The sequence below is a fragment of the Cetorhinus maximus genome, chromosome 30, assembly GCF_964194155.1.
Source record: "Cetorhinus maximus chromosome 30, sCetMax3.hap1.1, whole genome shotgun sequence".
Classification (NCBI taxonomy): Eukaryota; Metazoa; Chordata; class Chondrichthyes; order Lamniformes; family Cetorhinidae; genus Cetorhinus; species Cetorhinus maximus.
In genome coordinates this window covers 10990508-11015832 of record NC_135908.1, presented here as the reverse complement: position 1 = coordinate 11015832, position 25325 = coordinate 10990508, and the positions used below count along the sequence as shown (strand labels likewise).

General features: G+C 41.6%; 1 protein-coding gene across 5 annotated transcripts in view; it reads left to right on the top strand.

Annotated features, from left to right (window-relative positions):
- The window catches only part of tjp1a (tight junction protein 1a), a 159151-nt gene extending 139693 nt beyond the window's left edge, over window positions 1-19458 (top strand). For 3 of the 5 annotated variants that reach the window (XM_078532434.1, XM_078532433.1, XM_078532431.1), the window contains 5 exons: window positions 3910-4079; window positions 5640-6099; window positions 13825-14039; window positions 16396-16539; window positions 18346-19458. In XM_078532434.1, coding sequence (XP_078388560.1) covers window positions 3910-4079; window positions 5640-6099; window positions 13825-14039; window positions 16396-16539; window positions 18346-18440 — 1084 coding nt within the window. In that variant the 3' untranslated portion in view covers window positions 18441-19458. The remainder of the gene's footprint in view (window positions 1-3909; window positions 4080-5639; window positions 6100-13824; window positions 14040-16395; window positions 16540-18345) is intronic. The other 2 variants (XM_078532432.1, XM_078532430.1) reach the window with 2 other exon arrangements.
- Window positions 19459-25325: the final 5867 nt, after the last annotated feature.

Here is a 25325-nt window from a genome sequence, read left to right as displayed (position 1 = left end):
GCCCTGTTTGCATTTGGATGGGTAAAAGACAAAAATCCAAATTAGCAGCATTGAAACTCAATGAAACTTTGAAGGTTGTTAATCCTGTGTTGTATAAGTTAACAATTAAGTCTGTTTCAAAATGAGCTCAATTTGCCAAAAGACTGGTTAAGTATGGTTGATTCACAACATTGCACTTTAAGAAATAAAAGATTGCATCATTTCTCTTTCTTGAACTTCAAATATGCTGTGATATTCTCACTAATGTGAAGTCAAATCTCATTAGGCAAGATATAGGCTCACATTGTATTGGGAAATTATAAACTTCACATTGTTCCTGATCAGTTCTTATACTTGTCTCAAGTGTCCCATTGTTAAGTAAGTAGTATAGGAACAGGAGTAGGCCATTCAACCCTTCGAGTGCTCTGCCATTCAGTACGATTATAGCTGATCATCCACTTCAGTGCCTTTTTCCTCACACTGTCCCCCATATCCCTTTACATCATTGGTATTTAGAAATCTGTCAATTTCTACTTTAAACATACTCAGTGAGTTTCCACAGCCCTCTGGGATGGAGAATTCCAAAGATTCGCAATTCTCTGGGTAAAAAAAATTCTCCTCATCTCAGTCCTAAGTGACTTCCCCCTTATTTTAAAATTTTGTCCCCTAGTTCTAGACTCCTCAACCAGGGGAAATATCTTACCTGCATCTACCCTGTCTATTCCTTTAAGTATTTTGTAGGTTTCAATGAGATCACCTCTCATTCTTTGAAACTCTAGAGAAGACAAGCCCAGTTTCTCCAATCTCTCTTCATACGACAGTCCCGCCATCCAGGGACAAGTCTGGTGAACTTTTGTTGCACTCCCTCTATGGCAGTAATGTCCTTCCTAAGGCAAGGGGGCCAAAACTACACACACTACTCCAGGTGTGGTCTAACCAAGGTTCTATACAATTGAAGCAAGACTTCACTACTCCTGTACTCTCATCCTCTTCCGATAAAGGCTAACATACCATTAGCCTTCCTCATTGCTTGCAGTTAAGAGATACTCTGCACATCTGTTCCTCCTACCAAAGTGGATAACCTCACCTTTTTCCACATTATATTCCATCTGCTATGTTCCTGCCCACTGACTAAGTCTGTCCAAATCCCCTTGAAGCCACTTTACATCTTCCTCTCAACACACATTCCCACATACCTTTGGGTCATCCGTGAACTTGAAAATATTATATTTTGTCCCCACATCCAAATCATTGATGTATATTGTGAGCAGCTGGGGCCCAAATACTGATCCTTGTGGTACCCCACTAGTCACAGCCTGTCATCATGAGAATGACCTTTTTATTCCTACTCTGTTTTCTGCCTGTTAGCCAATCCTTAATCCATGCCAGTATATTACCTCCTGACCCATGTGCTTTAATTTTTTGCTAACCAACCTCCTGTAGGGGACTTGGGTATGAAAAGCCTTCTGAAAATCCAAGTAAACTACATCCACCAACTCCCCTTTATCAATTCTGTTTGTAACATCATCAAAAATCTCCCAGTTTCGCCAAACGTGCTTTCCCATTCATTAATCCATGTTGACTATGCTCACTCAGATCGTTATTATCCAACTATTCATTTATCACATCCTATATAATAAATTCTAGCATTTTCCCAATACTGATGTCAGGCTAACAGATCTATAGTTCCCTGTTTTCTGTCTCCCTCCCTTCTTAAACAGTGGAGTGACATTTGCTACCTTCCAATCTGCAGGAGCTGTTCCAGAATCCATAGAATTTTGGAAGATGATCACCAATGGGATGTAGAATATCAGGTCCCGGGGTCTTATCAACCTTCAGTCCCATCAATTTCTCCAATACAACCTTCTTAATAATACTTTCCTTCAATTCCTCATTCTCCCTAGTCCCTTAGATCTCTAATTCTGGGAGATTTCTTGTATCTTCCTCAGTGAAGACAGACACAAAGTCATCATTTAGCAATTCCCTATTAGCTGCCATTTCTCTATTCCCCATTCTAAATAGTCCTGACTCTGCCTACGATGGCTCCACATTTGACTTCGCCGAACATTTCCTTTTAATGTACCTATAGAAGCTTTTATGGTCCTTTGTTGTGTTTTTTGCTAGTTTACATTCATATTCCATTCTCCCTTTCAGTTTCTTGGTCCTCCTTTGCTGTATCCTGAAATCCTCCCAAACCTCAAGCTTGCTACTATTTCTGGCAACTTTATAGACCTTTTCTTTTAACCTTATACAATCTTTAACTTCCTTTGTTAGCCACAGATTTTTGCAGCAACCTTCAATTGCAGATTGGGTGAACTGCACCATGTTGCTGGATTTGAGAAATAGCATGTTTGTGATGTTAACACCCATATTATTATTTCTGCTTGTAGTTACAAATCACAGAATTGTTACGGTGCAGAAGGCGGCCATTCAGCCCATCGTGTCTACATCTGTTCACCAAATGAGCATTACGACTCAGTGCCATTCTCCTGCCTTTTCCCCGCAACCCTGCACATTGTTATTATTCAAATAATCATCTAATGCCCTCTCGAATGCCTTGATTGAACCTGCCTCCACCACATTTCCAGGCAGTGCATTCCAGACCCGAACCACTCACTCTGTGAAAGTGTTTTCTCACATCGCATTTGTTTCTTTTGCAAATCACTTGAAATTTGTGCCCCCTCATTCTTGATCCTTTTACAAGCGGGAACAGCTTCTCCCTATCTACTCTGTACAGCTCCCGCGTGATTTTGAACACCTTTATCAAATCTCCCCTTAGCCTCTCCACTCCAAGGAGTACAGTCCCAACTTCTCCAATCTGTCTTCGTAACTGAAGTTTCTCATCCCTGGAACCATTTTTGTAAACATCTTCTGCACTCTTTCCAATATGTTCACATCCTTCCTAAAGAGCGGCGCCCAGAACTGTACACAGTACTCCACCTGAGGTCTAACTAGTGTCCTATACAAGTTCAGCATAACCTCCTTGCTCTTGTATTCTATGCCCCGATTAATAAAGCCTAGGATATTGTATCCTTTATTAACTGCTCTCTCCACCTGTCCTGCCACTTTTAATGATTTAAACACATATACATCCAGGTCCCTCTGCTCCTGCACACCCTTTAGAGTTGTACCCCTTATTTTATATTGTGTGTCTTTTTAGTAGGAAGAACATGGAATCACCTCACACTTCTCTACATTGAAGTTCATCTGCCACCTATCTGCTCATTCCACCAACTTGTTTGTCCTTTTGAAGTTCTACACTGTCCTCCTCACAGTTTACAATGCTTCAGAGTTTTGTATCATCCACAAACTTTGAAATTGTCCCCTGCACACCAAGATCTAGATCATTAATATGTCAGGAAAAGCAAGGGTCCTATTACCCACCCCTGGGGAATTTCACTGCAAACCTTCTCCAGCCCAAAAAATCTCCATTAACCATTACTCGCTGTTTCCAATACTCAGCCAATTTTGTATCCATGTCCTTTTTATTCCATGAGCTGTAATTTTTCTCAGGCCTGTTGTGCGGCACTGTATTGAATGCCCTTTGGAAGTCCATGTACACCACATCAACAGCATTACCCTCATCAATCCTCGCTGTTACCTCTTCAAAAAAATTCCAACAAGTTAGTTAAACATGATTTACCTTTAAGAAATCCATGCTGTTTCTTCTTAATCAAGCCACATTTTTCCATGTGACTATTAATTCTATCCTGAATAATTGTTTCTAGAAGCTTTCCCGCCACTGCTGTCAAACTGACTGGTCTGTAATTGTTGGGCTTATCCTTTTCAACCTTATTTAAACAAGGATGTAATGTTTGCAATTCTCCAGTCCTCTGGCACCTCCCCTGAGTCTAGGGAAGACTGAAAGATTAAGTCAAAGCAAGTCAATGTAGAAATGTACTTTGTTAAGAATGATAATATTGTTTACAGGAGCACACCAGCAAATTTTGATCATGCGGTCAAACCTACCATCACTGAGAAGAAATATGACTCTACATCCCAACTGTCCAGCCTTCAGTCACGTTATGGGCCACCTCTTCAACCCAGTTTGAACTCTTCGGTGTCCCTACCAGTGCATCCCAAGCTTTCTCCGACTGAAGGTAATGCTGTTTCTCTCCCAAGTGCATTGAGTGTACTTTTTCTTTGATTTAAGATACCAATTTAGGAAATAATTGCCTATCTGATGTTGAATGAATCTGCTTATAACCTTTGAAACATGGCACACATCTGCAGAATTCAGCGCACCCAAAATTAAAATGGAGATCAATTATGTTCAAACCATCTAGTTAGTCTTCTGTTTCTGTATTGTAGGAAAGGATTTGTTTTTTAAATGCAACAGTATAGAAAAAAAAAATGTCTCATATATAATGGGCATTGGCATAAATGACCATTTATTCTGTTTTGGTGAATAAATATTGGCCCAGGACACTAGGAACTTTGAATGCTTTCGGATTTTTGAAGGGGCAGGTAGAGCCTCAGTTTAATGTCTTTCAGAAAGTTAGCACCTCCAGCAGTGCAGCACTCCCTTGTTATTGTGCTGGAGCATTATCCTGGATTATGGACCCAATTCCTGGATTGGGGCTGCATGACCCTCTGAGCCACGATAGAATTCTATTGTGTACTTCCCCTTGCCCCTTTTAATGTAACGGGACTATTTGTGGCAATCTCAGGCTCTGATCCGAGATTGTTTTGAATGCAAAATCCTTGCTTAGCGCCCTGATTAAATTATGTGCGTGCTTTTCCCACTGAAGCCCTGTCAATGTTGTATGACCAGCAACTAAGAAATGCAGAGGAAAAGTATGGCCAACACTCCACCTGTTTTATGCTTTCTCTCATAGGTGTAACCTCCTAGACTGCACTGAGATCAGATAATTACATGGGGTTCACATCTACCAAAATTCAGGTTCTGCTCCCTCCGTAGATGTGATACACAAATTAGTAAACCTCAAAGTTAGTTTCATGTTTCAAGTGGAAGCTTTGAACTCTGCTTTTTTCTAAAGAAATTTATTTTAAATCCAGTTTAGGTGGTGTTAAATATTGTCCTTTGTTGTTCCTGCCATCAGTAATAGACACAAGCAGGAGGAGCAAGTTCAAACTGTTTACAGACCTGCTCTTCAAATTCATTTTTTCTTATTATCAGATTTTCTGTGTAAGACAATTGTATCTGCACCTAATTTGAATGTTAACCATGCTTTGAAATGTATTTTATCAATAGTAAATAGAAACTTTCCGATGCTTAAAAGCATATTGAAGGGCAATGGTGTTCTTCCTGCTGAGTTTGATGATATCAATTAGGCTACAGTTGGCTCCAGCAGAAAGGGACTGCATATGGACCTAAGGTGGAGTTAGGTTCAGACTGGGCTATGATGAACTGATGGTTGAATAGTTTGTGGACAATTACTGTTCAGGTCCACATGTGAGAAACTGGCACATCCATGATCTGCTTGAAAGGCTGGTCCTGTACCCTAGAGAGAGAGTCAGCACTTGCCTGACTCTACCCTGGGGAGGGGGGAAGAGAGAGAGAGTTGGCACTTTCCAGACATGCTGGCACAGGCACGATAGACTGAATGGCTTCCTCCTGTGCTGTATCATTCTATGATTCTTTACGAACTGAGAAGTTAACTAAATCCTTACTGTGCTTCTTTTCCCCTTCTTTTCAGTGAGCTCAGTGCCACGGGATATACCCAGCATTCTACAGTCAAAGCCGGAACTTCCTCCTCAAAGCAAACCTCAAGCTTTCAGGCCCACTGCTCGAGATGAAACAGTTCATTCAAATTTTTATCCCCATAAAAGTTTCCCAGTTCCTGAAAGAGCCCCTGTCAATGGAATGGAGCAGCCCCAGAAGCAGGCAGCCACAGCATACAATCGCTTCGCCCCAAAGCCATACACAAGTGCCGCACGGCCTTTTGAACGCAAGTTTGAGAGCCCAAAATTTGATCACAACCTCCTGCCTAGTGAACCTCAGATACAACCCAAGCCGGAGCCACTGCCAAAAGCACACAGCTCTCCCCAGCCTCCAGACTTCGACAGTGGTACAGACACATTCCCCAAGCCGACTGACCACAGACCTAAATATCAGGCAAATAACATCCACGCAATACCTAAAGCCATTCCTGTGAGGTAAGAGCCAGAAGCGGCATTTGTATAAAGAATGGATTCTCTTGGATGTTTGGAACTATTTTTGTTTCTTTTTTAAGTGAGCCTTCAAAGGAATCACATTACAGTGTCCATGTCAGTGTCTCAAATCAGCTAACATACATCTCATTGATTTAATTCCTGAGCACCCATCCTCAGCTGGAATGTTTGAAGATCAGTAAAAATAATTGGGTGTGGGCCAATTTCAATGGAGTGAGAATGAATTTGGCACAAGTAAATTGGAAGAAAGTTTGGCAGGCAGAACTGTAATTGAACAATGAGCTGCCTTTAAAGAGGGGTAGTTTGGGCACAGTTGAAATACATTTCCAAGACAGGGAGAGATAAAACAAAGCCAATGTTCCCTGGAGGAGGAAAGAGATGGATAGTAAAATGAAGCAGCAGTAAGAATGTGGGGGTGATAGGGTATCGGCGGTAGAGGGATGCAGATTTCAGGCTACTAACAAATCAGCCATGACCTTATTAAATGGCGGAGCAGGCCCAAGGGGATGAATGGTCTACTCCTGCTCCTTGTTCGAATGTCAGATTGATAATATGTGAGAACCTGGCTGAATATAGAAAGTTCAGAGGGGAAGTGAAAAAAATAAGAGCAGCAAAGCTGGGAGTGTGAGAAGAGACACGCAACCAACATAAAAGGGAATCCAAAACTCTTCTACAGTTTAAGCATATAAATAGTTGGTTGGCATCGTTCCATCTGTGAGAGATGATGGGACTGCGACTTCAGAACTTTGGTGAGGTCAGGTGAGAACATCTGCTTAACTTTTAATGCCTGAACAAGCTGAAGGACTGATGTGTCCTCTCCATTTGTCTTTTGGCTGCATAGCCTGGGCAGGATTTGGAATCACAGACTTGCCCAACATCTGCACCTCCCCCTTGACTTCATAGACAAAATCCAGCAGAAGGCTATGTCTGAAGCCCACAGTTGCAGGATTTGCCAGAAGGTGCTTGATGAAGGGGATCCCCAGCTGCCTGTAGAACTCCACTGCAGTGCCATTGACTTTCCTGAGCAGGACCCATGGCAGTGGGCACTATTTGATCCATAGCTGGCTAATGCACCATGTCCACACACTGATAGCCCTGTGTATCACATCTCTGAGGGCCAAAGTCCCATTGGGATTCACTGCAGTTCAGCCTAGGGCTGTAGGGTGCCTACTTGCTGTGTATTGCTGTGGGAGGCACTACAGGGGCTCTTGATGATGCAGAGGCTGTGTACTGGAAGGAGACATTTATGCACTTAGCTCCCTCTTAGCAGTAAACTAGCCAGCAACAGTGAGTCATGCAGCTGCACTTGACGCAAAATATCACCCTGTAGAAAAACCACTGACATAGAAAATCTGTTCTCTGGGTGAGGCAAAGCTCACCAGCTGCACTGCTGTATAAGTACTGCACGCTAACCGATTGCACCACTGGAGCAATATATAAATATTGCTGAGAAAAGAGACAAGTTGCCAAAGCTTTTCATCTTGCAACCATCAGGACAAACACAAGAATGCTAAATTTCAAATGATCATAATTTCTAGTACAGGAAAAAGGGTGCTGATTGGTTGGCAAGTCAACTCTGATTGATTGAGGTGTTGCCATGGAGATAACAATGGGGAGCCATAGGCTCCCCAAGCTTCAGGTAATCCAAAAAGGCACAAGACGTGAACATGTTCCTTTTGTTTGCAGAGAACGGGTCCATGCGTATGAATGTATGTCACTTCTAGCAAGCACACATGAGCCATCTTATGTGTTCGACTGATTATCTTAAATTAGTTGACAATGTAGCTATTAGCACACCAAGGATTGTTCAGCAAGTCTTACCCAATCGTGGAGTCCATTACTGAGGTTATTAATTAACCCTCTCATCTCCCCTTTGTTCTATTCTTTTTTAAATGCAGTCCATCTGCGATTTCCTGCAGTTCTGATGACACAAGTGAAATATTAATTTATTTCTCCATAGAGGCCTGGGTGCTTCCATCATTTTGTTTTTGTTTGATATCCAGCTTCTGCAGTTTTTGCTTTTACCTTGTGATAGGCTGACTGCTGCATCATTTAGAGCTGAAAAACCTATGGGTATTCCAGCAGTTCCCCCATTTACAATCTGAAGTCTATTATGACCAGCTCAGGGCTTGCCCCTGGTATTTCTTTCCCCTGAATAGCAGAAGGTATCTGGCTTCTGTAGAGTTGTCCCCAGCAGTAGTCAGCACTTGGGGGAAGAGCAAATATGTTGCACAACAATTATATTTAGTTTACTAGTATAAAATTTTGCTTCGGAAAATCCGACCTGATTTATTTTGTGTTTTCCTGTTCGTTTTACAGAACTGACATTGAGTGTATATCTGAGGTACTTTGATGTCTTACAGAATGTGTGATGGTAGTTGGGTTAATGTGCTGTTATTCAGATGAGGTTAGAGAAGGCATTCACCCCACAATGGTTTATATTGTCAGCTTCATTCTTTAGAGTGACTGTGCTCATAAGCTGCAAATTGACAGTATATCAGTTCGGAATTTCTTTGCTTTCTCATATGGAGCAGGATTGATGCATGACCCCTGTGGAGTAATATTTTATAAAAGAGCTTCGTCAGACACTCTTACTGCATTGCATTGAACACCCTAAAATATTAAAAGCTCTAGATTAAATTGTTCAGGAGTTTAACCGTAAGAGTAAGTTATGGTTTCATGATGTAACCATTTTGCTGTTCTAAGCCTCAATCCCCTCTGTTAAAGGGATGGATCGTACTGAAAGAAGTACACAACATGGCGAGTAAATTACCCGACGTTACTGGGTCAAGAGTGCGTAATTTTAAATCTCTTCTACTGTATAGTGAATACTGCTGTGTACATTCCAATGAGTACTACACTTGGGACTTTAGAACCAAACTGCATGGTAACTGCATGGTAGCTTCATGGCCTGTAAATCCTAGATATGCTTTGGATATTGCAGGAAGTGCTCACTTATTGTTAGCAAGCCCTCAGTTTAACATTTTTTCAATTCATTCATGGGATGTGGGCGTCACTGGCTAGGCCAGCATTTATTGCCCATCCCTAATTGCCCTTGTTCAGAGGGCAGTTGAGCGTCAACCACATAGAATGATACATCACCGAAAGAGACATTTGACTCATCATGCCTGTGCCAGCTCTTTGAAAAAGCTATCCAATTAATCCCACTCCCTTCCTCTTTCCCCATAAACTTGCAAATTTGTCCTCTTTGATTATTTATCTGATTCCATTTGAAAGTTACTGTTGAATTTGCTTCCACTGTCCTTTGAGGTTACGTATTCCAGATCATAACTTTCTGCATGAAAGAATATTTCCTTATGTTACTTCTGGTACTTTTGCCAATCACCCTAAATTTGTGTCCTCTGGTTGCTGATATTGGAAGCAGTTTTCCTTATTTATTCTATCAAGACCCTTTAAGGTTTTAAACATTTTTGTCAAATCTCCCCTTAACCTTTCCTGTTTCAAGGAAAATATCCCAGTTTCTCAAGTCTCTCCAATTAAATGAAGTCTTTCATCTGTGCTACTGTAGTAAATCTCCGCTTTATCATCTAAGGCCTTGATATTCTTCGACAACAGTAGGTGAGGGCTAACCAGTGTTTTATAAAAGTTCAGTATAATTTCCGTGTTTTTTTTTTAACAGCCTTCTCAACCCTGCGTGCCACCTTCCAGGATGTGTGTATGTAAACCCCTGGCCTCTCTGCACCCACATCAAAACTTTGTTCATATTGTCCCCCCTCATTTGTCTGAAAAAAATATATACACTGAAATCCATTTGCCACAGTTTGGCCCATTCACTTAACCTGTTAGTATTTCTTTGTGATTTTATGCTTCCATTTGCACTCTTACAATGCTGCCTATTTTGTGTTGTCGGAAAATTTGGTTTTCTATCTCATCGTCTGGAAGATGAGATACTAGACTAGAAGATAGATCAATAGAGAAGCAGTGGCAGATATTTAAGGGAATATTTCAAAATGCTCAAAATAAGTATATTGCTACTATAAAGAAAAATTCTAAGGGGAGGTCCTACCATCTGTGGTTAATTAAATAAGTTAAGGAAAGCATCAAACTTAAGGAAAAAACATATAACTGCAAAAAATGAGTGACAGGTCAGATGATTGGTCAGAATATAAAGAATGGCGGAGAATGATTAAAAGGTTAATCAGGAGAAAGAAATGAGAATATAAAGCATGCTAGAAATGTAAAAACAAAGAGTTTCTACAGGCATTTAAAAAAGATAAGTAAGTAAAGTGAATGTTGGTCCCCTAGAGAGTGACAGTGGGGAGTTAATAGTAGATAATAAGGAAATGGCGGATGAAATGAACAGATATTTTGCTTCCATCTTCACTATGGAGGATACAAAAAACATTCCAGAAATAGCTGTAAATCAGGAAGTGGAAGGGAGAGAGGAACTTGGTGAAATTACAATTATTAGGGAAGCAGTACTGAGCAAACTGATGGAGCTGCGGGCTGACAAGTCTCCCAATTCCTGATGGATTTTGTCCTAGGGTCTTAAAAGAGGTGGCTAATGAGGTAATAGATGTGTTGGTGTTAATTTTTCAAAATTCGCTAGATCCTGGAAAAGTTCCATCAGGAAAGTGGCAAATATAACCGTTCTATTCAAGAAGTGGGGGAGGCAGGAAACCATAGGCCAGTTAGCTTTTTGTTTGTCATGGGGAAGGCATTAGAATCGATCTTAAGGAGGTTATAGCTGAGCACTTAGAAAAACTCAAGGTAATCAGGAAGAGTCAGGATAGTTTTGTGAAAGGGGAATAATGTTTAACCAAATTATTTGAGTTCTTTGAAGGAGTAGCATGTGTTGTGGTTAAAGGGGAGCCTGCAGACGTACTGTACTTGGATTTCCAGAAGGTATTTGATGAGGTGCCACATCAAAGGTTATTGCGGAAAATGAAAGTTCATGGTGTAGGGGTAGCATATTAGCATGGATCGAAGATTGGTTGGCTGGCAGAAAACAGAGAATGCATAAATTAATCTTTTTCTGATTGGCAGGATGTGACTAGTGGAATCCTGCTGGAATCCAGTCTGTTCTGGGGCCTCAACTTTTTATAATTTATATCAGTGACTTAGGTGAGGGGAATGAAGGCAAGGTAGCCAAATTTGCAGATGACACAAAGATAGGTAGGAAGGTATGTTGTGAAGAGGAAATAAGGATGCAGACATATATAAATAGGTTGAGAGTGTGGGCAAAAATCTGGCAAATGGAGTTTAATGTGGGAAAATGTGAAATTGTTCACTTTGGCAGGAAGAATAAAAAAGCAGAGTATTACTTAAACAGAGAACGCCTGCAGAATTGCGAGGTGCAGAGGGATCTAGATGTTCTTGTGCATTTTTAAAATTCAATCATGGGATGTGGCCTCGCTGGCTAGCATTTATTGCCCATCCCTGATTGCCCATGTTCAGAGTCGACCACATTGCTGCCGGTCTGGAGTCACACGTAGGCCAGACCAGGTAAGGACGGCAGATTTAGTGAAACAGATAGATAGGTTTTTACGACAGTTGACAGTGGTTTCATGGTCATCATTAAACTTTTAATTCCAGATTTCTTTTTATTGAATTCAAATTCCACCATTCAATTCAAACCCAGGTCCCCAGAGCTTTACCCTGGGTCTTTGGATTACCAGTCCAGTGACAATACTGGTACGCCACCGCCTCCCCATGAGTCACAAAACATTAGTATGTAGGTACAGCAAGTAATTAAGAAGGCTAATGGAATGCTATCCTTTATGTTTATTCCTCTCGTAATAAAAGCAAGGATGTTACGCTTCAGTTATACAGGGCATTGGTGAGACCACTTCTCCAATACTTTGTGCAGCTTTGGTCTCCTTATATAAGGAAGGATGTAAATGCGTTGGAGGCAGTTCAGAGGAGGTTTACTAGATTGATACTGGAATAAGCGGGTTGTCTTATGAGGAAAGGTTGGACAGACTGGGCTTGTTTCCACTTGAGTTTAGAAGAGTGAGAGGTGACTTGATTGAAGTATATAAAGATCCTGAACGGTCTTGACATGGTGGATGTGGTAAGGATATTTTCTCTTGTGGGTGAGTCCAGAACTAGGGGGCATTGTTTTAAAACAAAGGTTCGCCCTTTTAAATAGAGATGTTGAGAAATTTTTTGAGGGTAGTGCAACTTTGGAACTTTGTCCCTCAGAAGTTGGTGGAGATGGGGGTCATTGAATATCTTTAAGATGGAGGTAGATATATTCTTGTTAGGCAAGGGAATCAAAGGTTATCAGGGGTAGATGGGAATGTGAAATTCAAAACACAAACAGATTAGCCATGATCCTCGTGAATGGTGGAGCAGGCTCGATGGGCTGAATAGCTTACTTCTCCTATTTCGTCTGTTTGTTAATTAGTAGTGAATAGTTGAGTCTGCAACACAGATTCTTGCAGACATCACTGGTCAAATCCTGTTAGTTAGAATACCTATCAATTATCCCGATTCTCCTGCCACTCAGCCAATTTCCTAACCAGATCAATAATTTGCCATCAATTACCTTAAATTCCATGAGCTTCAACTAACAGTCTCGTCGGAGTTTTCTGTCTCTCAACCCTCTCTCTTACTTCATTGAAGAACTTGATCAAGTTAGTCAAGCATGATTTGCATTTAACAAATCTGTGCTGGCTTTTATTTTGAACCCACATTTTTCTAAGTGCCAATAAATTTTGTCCTGGATTATTGCTCTCAAAGTTTTGCCAGCATTGACATTAGGCTGCCTGTCTACATGGTTTTATCCCTTTTCTGAACAGAAGTGGAAAGAAATTGGAAAATCATCAGGCCCAGCAAGCCTGCCCCATCCAGCCAATGTTGTAGCCTCAATGTTCACCCACTATATCCTGCACCATCATCAAGGAGAAGGAAAGATGACACATTAAAACCTGCAGCCAACTCAGTAAAAACACTTATGAAATTCCTCTCCAACTCCCTATAGCAACCAAGCAAAGGTCTAGGACAGAGTGGTTGCTATGATACATTCTATTGCCCACTCACTTTACTGTATAATTGATTAATGTGCTCCTCTCTCAGAAATGTTGTCAAATTCGCTTTTAAAGGACTGTGGGGACTCTTTATTTGTCGCATGCCAAGGGCAGCTTGCCAAAGAGGGCAACAACTCTACTTTATCAATTCTTTGAGATTGTTTGGTTTGGAGATATCTTGAAGCTGCTACTAAGGGATATAGAGCAGTCTGAAAATTCCTGTCACACCTCCTGCAGCTTTTGCAGGGATGAACATTGTCCGTAAGCTATTAAAGCACTGAGTATGTTACAACCAAAATTCACGCTGATGCTGCACTATGCTAAATTTGGGGACATGGAGCAGAATAATGGGGACATACCCCATCATTGGCCTTCGTTTGCCTGATTGGTGACAATCAGCTCTCCAGAACTGACTGTTGGATTTGATGAGTACAAAACTGCATCTGAATGTGTACAGCAAATGTTATTGAAGTTCTGACAACAAAAACACTACAGAAAGGAAATCAAACAAAAAGTAGCTGAAGAAACACGGTAGGTCAGCCAGCATCTGTCAGAGTATTTAATGTTTCAGCTGTTGGCCCTTGATTAGAACAAGCTCTGATAATGCACCTTCTCTCCATACATGGTGACTGTAACATTTTGTTCTCTCAAGTTCTCAACTAATTGTTGCAGTGACGTCTAATTTGATTGTAGTGCTGATTAACTTGCTCTTTCTCAGTCCTAGTGCATTGGAAGATGATGATGATGATAGTCATACGGTAGTTGCAACAGCTCGGGGAATTTTTGACAGCAATGGTGGTGTGCTGAGCTCTGTCGAGACTGGGGTTAGTATCATCATTCCAAAGGGAGCCATTCCTGAGGGAGTGGAACAGGAAATCTACTTTAAGGTCTGCAGAGACAACAGTATCCTCCCTCCCCTGGACAAGGAGAAAGGTGAGAACTAGCTTTCTTTCCTGAAATGGTTCATTAATCTTCACTCCCTGTAATGTATATTTGTGTCCAGTGCAGAGTGATTTGAAATCAATGTCCAGTTGTCAAAAACTGTCTCTCAGGTGACCATCCTTGCCATTTCTTATACCTAATTCATTTTGAATTGAGCTAACATGAGCATTGTAGAGTTGTACTAGGCAGAGATCAGAAAAATTCCAAAGGGAGGACCCACCATCTGTGGTTAACTAAAAAAAATTAAAGCTCGTATCAAACTTCAAGAAAAATTATATAATTGCACAAAGATGAGTGGCAGGTCAGTAGAGTACGAGAGAAAGCTGGCTAGAAATATAAAGACGAATAGTAAGAGTTTCTGTAGATTTTTTTTAAAAGAGTTAACAAAGTGAGCGTTGGTCCCATAGAAAGTGAGTCTGGGGAATTAATAATGGAAAATAAACAGGAATTTTGCATCAGTCTTCACTATAGAGGATACAAGTAACATCTCAGAAATAGCTGTATATCAGGAAATGGGAGGGAGGAACTCAAGAAAATTACAATCGCCAGGAAAGTAGTATTGAACAAATTGTGGGAGCTGTGTGCTGACAAGTCCCCGGGTCCTGATGGACTTCACCCAAGGGTCTTAAAAGAAGTGGTTAGTGAGATGGTTAATGCGTTGGTTTTTAGTTTTACAAAGTTCACTAGATTTTGAGAAGGTTCCATTAAATTGAAAAATAGAGAATGTAACTCCTTTATTCAAAAAGGGAGGGAGGCAGAGAGCAGGAAACTACAGGCCTGTTAGCTTAACATCTGTCATAGGAAAAGTGTTAGAAGCTATTATTAATGATGTGATGGCAGGGCACATGAAAAAATTCAAAGCAATCAGGCAGCATCAACATGGTTTTGTGAAAGAGAAATCATGTTTAACCAATTTATTGGAGTTCTTTGAAGGAGTCACATGTGCTGTGGATAAAGAGGAACCAGTACGGTACTTAGATTTCTAGAAGGCATTTGATAAAGTGCCACGTCAAAGATTATTGTAGAAAACAAAAGCTCATAGTGTAGGGGGTATCATATTGGCATGGATAGAAGATTGACTAGCTAACAGAAACATTTATCTCATGCCTTTCTTGATCTTGGGATGTTCCAAGTGTTTTCCACCCAATCAGGCACTTTTGAAGTGTAGTCCTGTTGTAATGAAGGAAACGTGGAATCCAATTTGGTCATAGCAGTGTCACACCAATAGCCATAAGACAAACAGTCAGATAATCTGTTTGTGATGTTGTTTGAGGGATAATTATTGCCCAGGGCTGAGAAATCTCCTTTTACAAATAGTGCCCATGGGACCTTTTACTTCCATGTGTGAGGGTAGACAGGGCCTTGGTTTAAAATAGGAGCAGGAGTAGGACATTTGGCCCCTTAAGCGTTCTCCGCCATTCAATTAGATCTACCTCAATGCCATTTTCCTGCACTATCCCCATATCCCTTGATACCTTTAATATCTAGAAATCTCTTGATCTCTGTCCTGAATATACTCAATGATTGAGTCTCCGTAGCCCTCTGGGGTAGAGAATTCCAAAGATTCTTATTCTGAAACTGTTCTGGACCCTTCCAGCCAGGGGAAATGTCCTTCCTGCATTTACCATGTCGAGCCCTGTAAGAATTTTGTATGCTTCATTGAGATTAATGTCTCGTGCAAAAGATGGCACCTCCTACAGTGCAGCATTCCTGCATTATGGGCTCAAGTATCAAGTAGAACATTATGCCACTTTACAAGACTTTGCAATATTTGCTTAGTTGAGAGGATAAGAATGTTTTTACAGAGGGCTGTGTTAACTTTGCTTCCCAGAGGTGAATTGTGGTTGTTAATGGTCAAGAGCAGGGATGATGTACAGATTTGAGAAGCACCAGTGAAAATCAGTTTTTTAAAAAAAAATCTGGAGGAGGAGAGTCCTTAGTTGCAGCTAGGTCCCAGCAATAGGAAAGGTGACTGAAGGGAATCGGCACTTGCGAGTGAGTGAACTATTGGTCCATAGAGGACCAATTCATTGATTTGCTCACCTACAGAAACTCTCAGTTCCAGTAGCGTAGATAGCCTGGCTACTATTTTCTAATGGCAGATAATGTTGGAAATGCACAGCAGGTCACACTGTCTGAAGGAGAAAGACCAGCTTAAGGTTTTGTTGACACCCTTTGGGAGAGCTGTTGTGAAAGTTCCACCTGAAACATAATCTCTCTCTCTCTCTCTTTCTCCCCAGTGCTCACTGCACTGCTGGCCATCCACAATTTCTGTCTCTTTCAGACTGACTGCATTGTTTTCTGCTCTAGTTCTAACATGTTGACCTGAATGTCTTTTCTCTCCTAGGTGAAACACTCCTGAGCCCACTGGTGATGTGTGGACCCCATGGCTTGAAGTTCCTGAAGCCTGTGGAGCTGCGCTTGCCTCACTGTGCGTCTATGACTCCAGATGGTTGGTCTTTTGCTCTAAAATCCTCCGACTCCTCGTCGGGTATGCTTTCCTCTCTCTCTCTCTCTCTGCTTTACCTGGAGAGTTCTTGGGTTAGGTGTGGCTCTGCAGTGCTTTGCCTGCTCTGTTTTCATGGTTTATTTAGGATGTGGTTAACTTGCATTGTTTAATTTTCTTTTACCAGTGTCAACTCCCTTCATTTCACTCCAAAGATCAGGCCCATTCTATGAATGAATGTTGTGCACTTGTGTTTATCTAACACAGAAGCTGAAGCATTCACTGCTTCTTGATTTTGAAAGAACATGCAGAAAATAATTTGATAACCTATAAAGGTTAATATCTGAATGCTCTTGCAGTTAAATTAGTTAGTGTTAGGACTCTGCAATTTTGCTGGAGTTACTTTCGCTGTTGGTTGCACAAGACTTGCCCATTACAATTTGTGATCAGAGACTCATCGTTGCACAAGATTCACAGGATCCTCATCTTGATGGATCCTGTCCATTTAGCACGGGTTGGACTCCAGGACTGTGGTGTAAAATTTTGCTGGGAGGAGTGGGGTGGGAAGCATTTGACCCCGCGATGGAACAGGCAGAGGTTGCGACAGGGAGGGGTTTGCGACTCTCGGGAGCACTTTATGCGGCTTGAAGGGAGGCCGCAGAGGAGGGAAGTGGTCGGTTCAGTAGTTGGTGGCAAGGGGGATGCTGGACTTTAACCCCAGAGTGTGGCCAAAGAGAGATAGTTCAGTTCACTAATCTTTGTGTTGCATGGCTTGATGGACCATAATGTTTCTGAAGCTCTGTTCCAGCCGGTGATTGACATAATGTAAGTTGTGTCTTTGGACATCTATCAAATTGGAAGCTTCCTGAGAAACGTTGCAATTCGATCTGAGCATTATCAACGTCAGCTGATGAATTGATCTGAATTAGTTTAACTAACACACTCTGGCCTTGTTTGAATCGTTGCTTGTCATTGAATTGATCCTCGTGCAAAGGTTTTCTCAGCCTTGTCTCCATGTAGCATTTGAGGGTCAGATCCATTGCATGGCCTTCCCTAACACTGCTAGCTGTCCTGCCATAGATGTGTTCAGGAAACACAAAGGTAGTGCTGCCTCCAGCCCAGACCTGGCTTTGATAAGTTGTGCTGTAACTTGTGCCTTCCTTGATCTCTCGATTAACCCTGCCCAAATTATTATTGAATTACTTCTTTTAGTTATTAAAACACTTTGGCAGTCTCTGCCTGCGACTGTGCTGTTTGGAAGTGCGGATGCTTGTCATCTTTTTACTCCTTTTGCTTGTTCATAACCAACTCTCAGCCTCAACTTTCCTATTTCGTAAAACTTATTGTTTGTGTTTCTTTTTTTCAAAGAATTAATATGCAACATCCAATGTTTATGTATAAAGTATTAACATTGTACTCAGAGTATATAGAAATCAGTTTGTGCATGATAATTAAGTTCCTGTAGTATGGTTCTGTTAAACCATAAGAAAAGTGTGTTTAATCCTGCCTTAAAGCAGCTTCAAGACAAGCTGGAAAAGTCCTTGAATGTAAAATATTTGGGAAGCCTGCCACCTCTCAAAGTTCATTGCTGCTTTAATTGGAGCTTGATCATGACTATTGGAAACAGAAAGCTTCCCAGAATCTGGAGTGGGGACTAAGTTGGGTATCTGGGGACTAAGTTGGGTATCTGGGGACTAAGTTGGGTATCTAACCTGTGCTGTACCTGTCCTGGGTGTGCTTCTGGATGACAAAAGTAGAAAGTGTTTCATCGATCAGTGCTAACATCCCTCCCCTCCATGAGTGAAGCTGCTGGCTTGGCATTAAACTAAATGGTTTGTTTTTTTCTTCCAGGTGACCCTAAGAGCTGGCAGAACAAATCTCTCCCTGGAGACCCAAATTACCATGTGGGAACAAATTGTGTCTCGGTCTTAATTGATCACTTTTAAAGGTGGTAGTGGGTGATTGACAGTTATGCCAGGATACCAAGGCAGTGGGTGGAACACAGATTTAAGCAATAACCTGTTTTCACACAGTCAGAAATGAGGTTGTTGGACAACCTAAAATGTAAATGCTTACATTCTAAGTGCTGTGAATGGAATTGCAGACGAGCTTGCAATGACACAGCAAGTCTGAACTGTAAAGTTTTCCCAGTTTCCATGTTAACCAGCAGGGATGCCTTACCCTTAGTTTTTGTAGCTATCATTTAAAATACTAAATAGATTTTTCTACATTGTATAACTTTACAGCCTTTACATGTTTATATAAGTAACCATATCCTAGTTTAAATGTAGAAGTTACTTTTCTATGTCCTTTAGTTATAAAAAGATGTTTGACTTTGAGTGAGTATAGCTGGTTGACAGGGACTTTCTAATGAGTTAAGGCTGGATGTCCTGCTGTGCTGTGGGATTGGTAGAAAAGTCGCTGAGATCTGTGGCTGTACATAAATCCTGATATCACCTTGGAGCTCGGTTTGTAAATTAACATTTTTTATGTCTTATTTTGTATAAAACAAAACTGAAAAGAGCTTTCTAAAGAGGATCTTTATATTCTGTCGCCGTGGGGCCTTTTGAGCAGTTGTATAATTTGCAGCAATAAAATCAACATTTACAACTTATCATTGAAATTTTTACAGCTTTGGAATAATGTTGCTGTGTTCTTTGAGAATAACTTGTATTACCTGTGTAAAGGCACTGAGTCCTTTATATTTTAAGGCATGTTGGAGTGCAATGAGTGGGATCTTTGGATAAAGTGACAGGTTACTGTACTGTGTGCCCCAAAGTGTATTTTTGTACTAATAGACGATTTATTCTGGCACAGCAGTACGTGGCTCACTGGGGATTCTAACACGGCTTCTGTTAATCACTTCTTCACACTTCATGAGGGGCTGACTTTATTTCCTGCAATTACTCAAATTACATGTTTCTAAATATACCACTATTATTGAATAAAAACATTTTTAAAATATCAGGTTGTAGTCTTTTGATTGTCTGACCGTTCCATTCATATTTACCCTTCCTTCACCCCCCCCCCCCCGCCCCCCCACTCCCCCCTCACTTCTCTCCTGTAGGCAAAGACTCTCACTGGGTTACGTTTCCATGTGTGTCAGCTATCCTCTGATACCTTCCCTACTGGCTGTTACTGAAATGAGAGGCAAGACCAACCAGTGGGCTGCATCAGGCTTTTGGCTTTCTAGTCAATCTGTCCTACACCCAAGTTAATGTTAGACCAGCATCAATGCAGGATCAAAGGGCTATTGATTAGAAGTGTGAGCGCAGACTATCCCAGGGATATTGAGGCCAGATTCCCAACTGCTGATTTGCTGATGAGTGAAATTGACACTGCACAGAAGTAGAATCTGATGGTCTTTGTTGTCCAGTGCTGGATGACACATTTACTTGTTCATTCAAGAGAAACGTACAAAGTTACACAAATTGAATTGTGTATCATTTGTAAAAATAAATTAGTTACTACTTAAAATTTGCAATTAGGGCTGAATCATGTGATCACAGGTGTAATGCACAGTGTCAGCAGCCTCCTGCATCTCCCTGTTGCTACCACTTTAAAAGCTTTCTGCATCGTTCTCAGAGCCTCCTGCTATCTGTGGCACTGCAGGAAATCCCAGAAACCATGGTAATGCAGGCAGTGGTGTGACCTGGGCACTCTAGGGAGTCCCTGATAATTCTGGCACTGCAGTGGGGAGGGTGCCCAAGACACCGCAGGGTGTGTCTGGACCCAGGCATTGAAGGGCTATATATTCCAAACTGTGTCAAAAGATAAATTAAGTGAGCTGATGTTTGGACATGGGATGGAACAGATGGATTGAATCTTAGTAACAACAGTGATAGGATTGTGCAGAGATTTGTGAATGCTGCACTAGTAGAATGATGGCAAATTTTAGATGAGTGGGGTATCTTAAGAGACTATAATCGGAAATCTGAAGACTCGGAGATAGCAATGGTGTCTCAGAGATGCAAAGCTGAGATTTTAGATGAGGTCAAATGTAGATGCAGAGATCAGGAAGTAGAGTGGGGGGGTGCTTGAATCATAGACAGCAATTCCACACTGATGGGGATCAACTATCTTAAGTTTTATGTTTCAAATGTATCTGATGGAGAAATTGGGGCAAGAAAGTGAATGGTATTTTTGTGCCATTATCATCATGCTTATCAATATAGTGATAAAATAATTTCTCAGGATAGAAGACCAAATGTGATTGTCCATGAGTCAAACTGCTGCTGATTTTTACCATTTGGTCTCTTTTCCATGTTTGACTGCTGATTTTCATTTCATTTCCTTTACTTTCTCTTGTGTGAAATTTACACCACCCAAAGTTGGCCATAGGATATGGTGCATTAATCATCATCTGCTACTGTCATTGCATCAGCAAGTTAAAATAACTGATTTTGCAGTTTGCTCCCCCTCCTTTCCTGGAAGTGCTGACTCTTGCTGGTGCTGGTAGCCTTTTTGTACCCACCCATGGAGCCATTCTTCATCAGAGAACCCAGGGAGAGGGTAAATGCAGTTACCTCTCCCAAGGTAAAAGCAGGGACTTAGTCCAGCTCCAATTTCCAGCAGGAGTAACTGGAAAAAATGGCTTAATCCATCTTAAATTTCAGGATAGCATGATTCATGACCTCATCTTCCTGTATTCTTCATTCGTTTATTCCTTTGCCCAGGGGTTTTCCCTTTTACTTGATCCAGGAATTAAAGCCAGGACTTTCATGGGTCTGTTTGGCTCTGGAAAGTCCTGAGCTCCCTGAGGGATCTCTAAATTCAGCCTATGTTCCTGTGGATTGCAACATCCCATACCACACACTCAAACTACAGCAATGAGAAATCGGCAATTCAAATAGAGCTCATCGTCTTTCATTAGAAGCAGAAGCAGAAATGTTCTCGATCTTTAATGGAAACTCAAGGAAAACAGAAGCTTCTATCTCAGATGCAGAACGGAGCCCAGATTGCCTGGGAATGCTTGCAATTTGGAAATTCCACCCAAATCATAAAGCGCAGCTGCTGCAGTCAGTGACTGCTGGGGAATGGGATGTGAAAACTAAACTTCACTGGTACCTTGTTAAAAATGGGATTTCCTTTTGTCTTTCCACTGCTTGTGAATAAAGGATGCAGGAAACTGATGTCATGACTCATGCTATCCTGAAATTTAAGAAGGGTTATGCTGTTATTTTTCATTTTGATAAGCCATTTTGCCTTTCATAATGTCATAACATGGGAAAATATGTTCAATTGTCTGAATTAATGAGGATAAATGAAATGCAGATTAATAGGCATGGAACTCCTACAAGTCTTCAAATAGTTTCAAGAATATCAGCCTTTCTGATGATGTACACTTCATTTACTGTATGATCCCAGCCCACATCTGACCTCAGGAGAGCATAGTTGCGAGACTGGGTCAGCAGCAAGTGGTGAGGGAACCAACAAGAGGGAAAAACATACTTGACCTCATGCTCACCAACCTGCCTGGCACAGATGTATATGCCCATGACAGCATTGGTAAGAGTGAGCATTGCAAAGTCCTTGTGGAGACAAAGTCCTGTCTTCACATTGAGGATACCCTCCATTGTGTTGTGTGGCACTACCACCATGCTAAGTGGGATATATTTCGAACAGATCTAGCAACTCGGGACTGGGCAACCATGCGACACTGTGGGCCATCAGCAGCAGCAGAATTGTACTCAACCACAATCTGTAACCTCATGGCAAGGCATATCCCCCATGGGAGGGCATGCCAGGAGGAACACCAGGCATTCCAAAAAATGAGGTGTCAACCTGGTGAAGCTACAACACAGAACTACTTGCATGCCAAACAGCATGAGCAGCGACTGGTAGACAGAGCTAAGCAATTTCATGACAAATGGATCAAATGTAAGCACTGCAGTCCTAACATATGCAGTCATGAATGATGGTGGGCTATTAAACAACTCACTGGAGGCAAAAGCTCCACAAATATCCCTTACCTTAATGATGGGGGAGCCCTGCACATCAGTGCAAGAGATAAGGCTGAAGCATTTGCAGCAACTTTCAGCCAGAAGGGCCGGGTGGATGATCTATCTCTGCCTCCTCCAAAGGTCCCCAGCATCATAGATGACAGTCGTCAGCCAGTTCGATTCACTCCACATGATATCAAGAAAATGGCTGAAGACTCTGAATATTGCAAAGGCTATGGGCTCTGAAAATATTCTGGCAATAGTACTGAAGATTTGTGCTCTAGAACTTGCTGCACCCCTAGCCAAGCTGTTCCAGTACAGCTACAACACTGACATCTACTTGACAATGTGGAAAACTGTCCCAGGTATGTCCTGTACACAAAAAACAGGACAAATCCAACCTGGCCAATTACTGCCCCATCAGTCTAATCTCCATCATCAGTAAAGTGATGGAAGGGGTCATTAACAGTGCTATTATGCAGCACTTGCTGAGCAATAACCTGCTCACTGATGCCCAGTTTGGGTTCCACCAGGGCCACTCAGCTCCTGACCTCATTACAGCTTTAGTTTAAACATGGACAAAAGAGCTGAACTCCCAAGCTGAGGTGAGAGTGACTGCCCTTAACATCAAGGCAGCATTTGACATAGTGTGGCATCAAGGAGCCCTAGTAAAACTGTAGTCAATGGGAATCAGGGGCAGACTGCACTAGTTGGAGTCATACCTAGCACAAAGGAAGATTGCTGTGGTTGTTGGAGGTCAATCATCTCAGTTCCAGGACACCACTGCAGGAGTTCCTCAGGGTAGTGTCCTTGGCCCAACCATCTTCAGCTGCTTCAGCCATGACCTTCCTTCCAACATAAGGTCAGAAGTGGAGATTCTCGTCGATGATTGCACAATGTTCAGAACCATTCGTGACTCCTCAGGTACTGAAGCAGTGCATATCCAAATGCAGCAAGACCTGGACAATATCCAGGCTTGGGCTGACAAGTGGCAAGTAACATTCGTGCCACACAAGTGTCAGGCAATGATCATCACCAACAAGAGAGAATCCAACCATCTACCCTTGATGTTCAATGGCATTACCATCAATGAATCCCCCACTATCAACATCCTGGAGATTACTATTGACTAGAAACTGAACTGGACTAGCCATATAAATACTGTGGCTACCAGAGCAGGTCAGAGGATAGGAATCGTGTGATGAGCAACTCACCTGATTCCCCAAAGCCTGCCGACCATCTACAAGGCACAAGTCAAGAGTGTGATGGAATACTCCCCACTGGCCTGGATGAGTGCAACTCCCACAGCACTTAAGAAGCTTGACACCATCCAGGACAAAGCAGTCTGCTTGATTGGCACCCTTTCACTCATTCACTCCCTCCGCCACTGACCCACAGTAGCAGCAGTATGTACCATCTACAAGATGCACTGCAGCAATTCACCAAGGCTCCTTAGACAGCACCTTCCAAACCCATGACTGCTACCATCTAGAAAGACAAGGGCAGCAGACAGATGGGAACACCATCACCTGCAAGCTCTCCTCCAAGTCACTCACCAACCTGTCTTGGAAATATATTGCTGTTCCTTCATTGTCGCTGGGTTGAAATCCTGGAACTCCCTCCTTAACAGCACTGAGAGTGTACCTACACCACATGGACTACAGCGGTTCAAGAAGAGAGCTCACCACCACCTTCTCAAGGGCAATTAGGGATGGGCAATTAACGCTGGCCTAACCAGCAACACCCACATCCCATGAATGAATATATTTTTTTAAATGTGCACCACAATGTAACAGTGAAATCAATAGTCACGTGCTAGAGACCGAGAAGATGGAATAGTCTGTACAAGAGAAGGGCTGTACTATAAAGGAGTTTTTGAAGAAAAATACTGGAGTTAGACCTATGTCACTCAGAAGCAGTGGGAAACCTTCCCAATCCAGAACAGGCCAAAGGTTACCAGAAGAGTGATCCAAATAGTAATCAAAGTGAAAACCAAACAAAAAACCATAGTGTCCCTAGCAAAGCACCTGAGAGAGAGAGAGAGCATGGAGTCACTAACAGCTGATAGTATAAAAATTATTAATTTTTAAAGGTGTGAAGAAAAAGCATCATTTGTGTCCAATGTGGTTACTAAATTCATACAGTTATCGTTGAATAACTTCCAGTTCCTTACTTAGTGACAAAAAATCACCAACAGTCATAGAAATTCAGATTGTGTAAAGTTATAATGACAAATCTGTTCTCTTAAGCTATAGAATGTATGTTCCCAGTCTCAACCTATCTATCAGTTAAAAGGATCCTCACTTCTTTCCCTAAAATGCATTCATGTAAATCATGGGGAAGAACAGGAAAACCTCCCCCAACTGAGTGAAAAATCGGCATGATTACAGTTCCAGCCAACATTTATCCCTCAACCAATATCAGCAGCATCTCTGGTTACTTATCTCGTTGCTGATTATGGAATCTGCTGGAAAATGACGAGCTGATAAAAAGGACAAAGGTCAATTTTTGTTGCTTTTTCTCGGGTAAAGTTACAAATAAGTTAATATTGGAATAATTTACCAACTAGTGTATTGCTGAAAAAAGAGACATGCCAAAACTTTTCGTCTTGCACTCATCAGGACAGTTCACATGAATACCAGTATAAGAGGAAAACATAAACAACAATTTAAACTGTATGAGAAGAGAGTGCTGATTGATTGGCAAGTGGACTTTGATTGGTAGAAGTGTTGTCATGGAGAATGCACCAATTGATGGTGACTGACAGTTAACTGCCAATCATTGTTTGAAATTTAAATCAGGCAGCTTAACATAAGAACATAAATAGGACCAGGAGTAGGTCATTTGGCCTCTCAAGCCTGCCCCTCCATTCAATAAAACCATGGCTGA